General features: G+C 33.5%; 1 protein-coding gene across 1 annotated transcript; it reads left to right on the top strand.

The window, feature by feature from the left end:
• Nucleotides 1-348: 348 nt before the first annotated feature.
• On the top strand, nucleotides 349-1,595 carry LOC145093213 (caffeoyl-CoA O-methyltransferase-like). The gene is made up of 4 exons (XM_079031287.1): nucleotides 349-600; nucleotides 686-830; nucleotides 925-1,056; nucleotides 1,158-1,595. Exons 1-4 carry the CDS (start codon nucleotides 416-418, stop codon nucleotides 1,449-1,451), a joined length of 756 nt encoding a protein of 251 aa, XP_078887413.1. The 5' UTR covers nucleotides 349-415; the 3' UTR covers nucleotides 1,452-1,595.
• Nucleotides 1,596-7,223: the final 5,628 nt, after the last annotated feature.

Raw genomic sequence — 7,223 nt, 5'->3', positions numbered from 1 at the left:
TAACATGCTAAAAAAAACATTAAAATCTACTATTCATAAAGTAGTTAGTTTTTATTATACATTGCTAAAAATGAAATAATCCAAGATTGGAACATAAATTACACCTTTTTTTAACACGTATTAATAAATACACATGTCTAAATACAAGTAAACAACTGATTCATTAATAAATTAAATATAGCAATGAAGGAATATAAATGAATACTTCAAAGAAAGAAAAAGAAAAGCTGTTTCACCAACTATTTGCCCACCATTGGAAAGGAAAGTCCCTCCCACTTCACCCACCACCAACCCAACTCGTCTCTACCCTCTCCACAATCTCGCCCTATAAATACTCTTAGTAACTTCACCTCTCATTTCAGGTTCATCCCTTCATCTTCAAAACAATCTTCTTTTCTCACACAACATCAATCACATGGCGGCCGTAAACAGTGGTGGCAGCGATGAAATTATTAGTCAACCGGCGAAACACCAAGAAGTTGGCCACAAGAGTCTCCTACAAAGTGATGCTCTTTACCAATATATTCTTGAAACCTCCGTCTACCCAAGAGAGCCTGCACCCATGAAAGAGCTCCGTGAGGTCACTGCTAAACATCCATGGTAAGTTTTTAGAGACACAGATTTCTTTTCATGACCTAATTTCCAGAGGTAGAGTTTCTTAAGAGTTTTTTGTAATACGAAACAGGAATCTTATGACCACTTCTGCCGACGAAGGCCAGTTTTTGAACCTTCTTCTGAAGCTCATCAACGCCAAGAACACCATGGAGATTGGTGTGTACACTGGTTATTCTCTTTTGTCAACCGCCCTTGCTCTCCCTGATGATGGAAAGGTAGCAAAATGGTGATTTTTATAAGATGAATCATGAATAGCACTTTACATTTAATTATGAGATATGCTAATATCTTTTTCATTTTTTCTTTCAGATATTGGCTTTAGATATTAATCGTGAAAATTATGAGATTGGTCTTCCAATCATTGAGAAGGCCGGTGTTGCCCACAAGATTGACTTCAGAGAAGGTCCTGCACTTCCTGTTCTAGACCTAATGATCGAAGATGTAAGTAAAAGAATTTGATGTTTTCAAATTTTAAACTCTTTGAGAGAAAAAGGTGCATGATTTATATTTTGCTTATGAAATCTTGGTATTTACATATACAGGAAAAATTCCATGGAAGTTTTGATTTTATATTTGTGGATGCTGATAAAGACAACTATCTAAACTACCACAAGAGATTAATTGACCTTGTCAAGATTGGTGGCGTAATTGGCTATGACAACACCCTTTGGAATGGATCATTGGTGGCGCCACCAGATGCACCGCTTAGGAAGTATGTTAGATACTACAGAGACTTTGTGTTGGAACTTAACAAGGCGTTGGCTGTTGACCCAAGAGTTGAGATTTGTCAGCTTCCAGTTGGAGATGGAATTACATTATGTCGTCGTATCAGCTGAAGCTAAAGACAAGGTGGTCATAATTAGGTCACCAATGAAAGCTAGTGTTTGATCTTGATGTTTATGTTTCAAATTTGGTAAATTATTTCTATGGATTTTATGGGCTTATATATTAACGGTTCATTCCGTAACTTTTTCTTTTCATTGTTAATGTTTTTTTTTTTTTTCAAAAGATAATCGTTACTGCTGTTATATATATATATATATTTCAATTTTAAAAAGATATATGACATAAAAAAAACTTTTTTTTACAAATCAATTATACATAACAAATCACTAATATTTACCAAAATTTTGAAGACTTGAAATATGAAAGGTTATTAAAAATTTAATTTTGAGCAAACACTACAAGAATCGAAGGTATTAGCGGTGATAGGAATCGCCGCTAAAGTTATTAGCGGCGACATGTTGCTGCAAAAAAGGTCGTCGCTAATGCCTCGTCACAAATGCTCTATCCGTTTCCGCTAATACTATTTGTTGCCGCTATTCTTTTGTCACCATTAATACTATGTGTCGTCGCTAGTAGGTTCATGTCGCCGCTAAAATAATTACTTTTTTTTTATCTTATTTAACATTAAAATGATAAAAGACAATATATGTTGTATAAAAGTTGCTACAATTTTACAGAACTATAAACACAAAATATTAATCAATACACAAACGATCCAAAATATTCTTCCAAACAAAGTGCAATGTATGAAAAATATTAACTCAAAGAAAACATTTCATAAAATCCTAAAAACTAGCGATATACTTGTCTTCATCACTCTCATCATTTCCTTCGTTATTATTTGGTGGCAGTAATGAGCAAAACCACGCTTCCAGTGTCGCAGAACAGGTCGGGTCCTTTAGTATCATTTACATCATTTCTAACTACAAAAAAAACAAAATATATTACCAACATATCATACTAGCATTGTACTTTCCAAAAATTACCAAAATAAAAAATACCAACATATCAAACTATAACCAACATATCATTATAGCATTCTACTTTCCGAATACACTTAAACATACATCATACACAATACATAAACTATAGCATTGTACTTATTTTCATTTTTCCACTATAGCTGTGTACTTTCCAAAAATTACCAAACTACAAAATATGAACATATCAAAGTATAACCAAACTACATGATACACAATATTGCATATGCATTATAACATTGTACCTTTTTTTTCATTTTTTCCATTATAGCATTGTACTTTCCAAAAATTACCAAACTACAAAATATCAACATATCAAACCATAACCAACATATCATTATAGCATTCTACTTTCCATTATAGCATTGTACTATATACTAAACAAACAATTACCAACATATCGTTATAGCATCCTAATTTTTTCGTTTTTTCATTATAGCGTTATACTTTCAACTTAAACTAACAATTACTTGTGATTGTGGTGGTTGTGTCATCGGTTGTTCCTGATCGTACATATAAACAACCGTAGAAGGTTTACACCCAATGCCTCTAATATGTCCACGTCGAACACCCAATACTCTTTCAAAACATTTTCTTATATCACTTGGTGCTAGACCGCTTGCTGCAGAAGAAGCTTGGGTTTGTTGATTGATCTCTTGGAGTAAAGCATTCTGTATTTTTAAAAAATGATAAACATCATAAAAATTAGATTACTAAATACCCTTGAAGATATAAACACAGATATGAAAATACAAATTAACTACTTACGTATTGTTGCTCGATTGTAGGACTACAAAATACCCGTTGGCAATTGGAATTAGCCTCACGAAATGCTTCGATTTGAGTGATATCCTATTTAACATTAAAAATTAGATTAATTATACTTTAAATATATCATAAATTACTTCTTTGAAACATGCATTATTATACGAGCTTGACCCCCTCTGTTTACAACTTGTTGTTTTGCATAGACTTCTTTGTTTGACACCAAACGCCTTAAAAATTCAGGCGTTTTAAAATGCTCGACTATCTGTGCCCAATTTTAATGTGACATACCCTTGGGGGGTTGTCTAATGCCATTGGGATATCTGTAGGCCCCTGATTTGCTTCAAATGAGAGTGAACTTTACTTTTCCGGCCTCTTTAAACTGTTGCAAGACTCGCATCAATGCTCTGCAACAATTGAGTATGCTCGGGATCCATGTTAACCTTATCCAAATCAAACTAATTCTACAAATACGAAAAAGTTAGTTAATTAAATAAAAATCACAACTAAACATAAAATATTATAAAAAAAAAACCTTTAGATGCATGACCATTGCATTCCTTAAAGCGGGGGAAACATTGTCCCAACAAGATACGTTGAAAGGGATCTTCATCCACATATACCTCCCAATCTCATGTGTAAACCAATTTGTAGGCTTCCCGACAAGGGAATATGTGATCTCCCTGTCGAAATCCAAATCCACAGACTTTGCATTTTTTGTTCGTATCCACTTTCCTAGCTCGATGTTTTTGATAAGCCCCCTTTTTTTTGGAAGCTCAGCTGAAAAAATACAATTAAAAATATTAGTCATGATAACTGATAATAAATTAATAAAAATAGCTAATAAATATATCATAATAAAACTTACCATCCTATTCGTGTTGATCGTAACCAAAGCCTACTGGAGGTGATGGATCCCCAACTCCATCACTTCCATCTCCAAGGCCCGTAACATCGACCATCATGCTAAAGAGTATCGCATAAGTAAACCTCATATGTAGCCTGCAAAATTAGAAGATGTACAATATAGAAATACAATATGAATAAAAGTTAGTTAACCTTCAAAATTATAAGATATACAATATAGACAAATAACATAAATAAAAGTTAGACAAACAATATGAATAAAAGTTAGACATCAAATAAAGTTTCTATTACAAAAATAACATTTGATTTTTTTAATTAGAATCTCCATCTTATACTTCAATTTGTTCTTCATCAGTATCATAATAAGAATCGTCATCATCACAATCAGTCTCTTCCTCAGAACATTATCGATTCTACCCGTTGGATGAGGTACATCAGTATCATCATCATCATCATCATCATAATCAACATTGTTTTGAGCTACATCAACATTGTTTTAAAGTATTGTGAGAAGTCGATAAAGTCTAGCTCTAGAAGAAGAGTTGTTTTGAAATACATTAACATTTCCGGCCTCCACATTGTTAACATTGTGGACAGAGTCACTGTAAGCATTTTGGACACGAGCATTGTCAGATGGTAGATCCTAAATGCTTCGATGATTAACATGCTCAACGATAAAACGAGGGTGGTTGTTTTGGTTTCTTCGATGATTAACAGCCTTGCGGATGTTGAGCACTTGTTTGGCTTGTGAAGCATATATGAGTTGATCATCTTGGTACGCTTCTTTTTCTATGTTGAGATTGATGAAATTATGATCAGGAATATCTCCCATATCTCTTCTAATTAGCCATAATATTTGTTTCCATTCTCACCCATTGCTAGAACCCCCAAAGTTTTGTGTATTGCGTTGTGCACCACAACTAAGTATCATAACCTAACACCATTGAATATGCACGTGATGTAAATATAAACATCCATTTGTGAACCTATTGAAAGGGCCGACAACTCTTTGTGGAATTATAGAGAGTTTTCTTTCTCCATCTAAAAAACCTATTAAGCATATGTTAATGTGTTGTGTATTTCTTGATTCATTATATTGATCAAACATATTTGTTTGTTAATTATTATTACCTTTTCAAGAAACCAGTTGGGAAATTCGGTCTTTTCGTCACTTTCAGGATGTTCAGATTTGAATTTTATATATTGATGTCAAATATAGAATGGTTTATGTTGAATAGTTGTCATATATATATATATATATATATATATATATATATATATATATATATATATATATAAAGAACACTTACTCGATGTATTGTCTAACTTCTTGACAACTATTCAGTATAAACCATTCTATATTATGGTTTTCCCTTATATCAAGATGTTTGATTTGCGTTGCGTTGGTCGGTCGACACTTAGACTTAAACATCTGAAACTTTATTTTTCAATTAAAGTGTCCGCGTTTCTTTCAGGGCGATTGAATTGAGTCTACACATTTTGTAGGTATATCGAACAAAATGATAAAGCCTCTTCAACAACATAACCTTCATCTTTACAACCTTCCAGCCTCGCCTTATTTCTGACATAGTTTTTTAGTTTTTTCATATAACTTTCGAACAGATACATTCGTCTCATACCTATCGCACCTCCGACAATCACTTCATCAGGTAAATGAAAAACTAATTGAATCATAATGTCGAAAAACGTTGGAGGATAAATCAACTCTAACTTGCACAAAATTCTAATAAGGTCTTCTTTTTCTTTCCTCGTATCCTCCAGCTTTAATGTTCTGGAGCAAATTTTCTTGAAAAATGTACAAAGATCCACAATTGTTGTAGAAGTTTCTTTGTCGAATAACGCTCTAACTCAAATTAGTATCAAACGTTGCATAAGAATATGATAGTCATGAGATTTCAACGCAATAATGTTAGTATCATCATCTACCACTATATTACTGATGTTAGATCAGAACCCATCTTGCAGTTTAAAATCTCTTACAAATTGACAAAATATTTTGTACTCAGGTGTGACAACCCGAAATTTCTATCTTGTAAATCCAATCAATTCAATAAAAAGTTATACTTGCTTCTATTGGGTTTTAGCTTTGATATGGGTCTGTTTGAGAGTTCTAAGCCTAGTGCACTCAAGGATTGGGTGTTAGGAAGTATTTACTTGAGTTCATTGAGTTGCAATCGAGCGAGAACCACCTTCACAAGGATTTCACGGCCGCAAATTAGGGTTTACGGTCGTAAACCCATGTTGGCCGTGAACCCCTCTTCATTAGTATGAAGATCCTTCATTATTATTCATTTCTCATAACTTCAAGTCAAGAACTCTCATTTCTCTCTCAAGTATCATCAAGGATATTCTTCTTGATCTTCAAAAGTGTAAGTGATTCTTCCATTTTTCCTTCATATCCTTCTTATTCAAGTGAAACCCTATGATTTCATCCATGAATTCATATCTTTTGGGTTTAGATCTTCAAATCACCAAGAATACCAAGAACACCAAGAACATACACTTGTTCTTTGGGCCGTAAACACCCTGTAAGCTTCCAAAACGTAAGTATCTCCTCCATATACTTGTTATCCATTAGAAGCTCTTGATTTCCAACCATGAAACAACCACTTTAGGCATGAACTTCAAGAGTTTAAGGTCATAAACCCTACTTTGGGCCGTAAACCGTTCTTAGTTCAGGTAGTGTCCGTGAACCCTTCAACCCATGGCCGTAAACCATCATGAATCAAGCTTTGTCCATAAACACTTAAGCATTGTTGGTCGTGAACACTCCTTGGTTGTGAAAACATCCTTGTGTGGTCGTGAACTTCTTTCATATAATCATATGTGATTGTAGCACTTCAAGTGTTTTCTAGTACCTAAGGCTGTTCCCTTACATGATTAATTATTATATACACTAATTCTATACATATATGTGTCGTCATATGCTTAATAGGATTCGTTAGAGTTTGAGACTTCACTTGGCATACTTAACATCCTATATCGACGTTTCATTCGAATCACTCATTTCAGGTGAGTTCATACCCCTAAACTTATCTTTTAATGATTTTAAATGCTTTTATAGGGGAGGGGGATACAAGTAGAAAACAATATAGTTGTATAATCAATCACATGTGATTTATAACTATCCAACACAAGGGATTCCTTATACTTCAAAACTGTGTTACCAAACAAACTATTTCATACTTT

Source organism: Lactuca serriola, chromosome 3, assembly GCF_051521515.1.
Source record: "Lactuca serriola cultivar US96UC23 chromosome 3, Lser_US96UC23_V15, whole genome shotgun sequence".
In the NCBI taxonomy this organism is placed as follows: Eukaryota; Viridiplantae; Streptophyta; class Magnoliopsida; order Asterales; family Asteraceae; genus Lactuca; species Lactuca serriola.
This window is presented reverse-complemented; position numbering and strand designations above follow the sequence as displayed.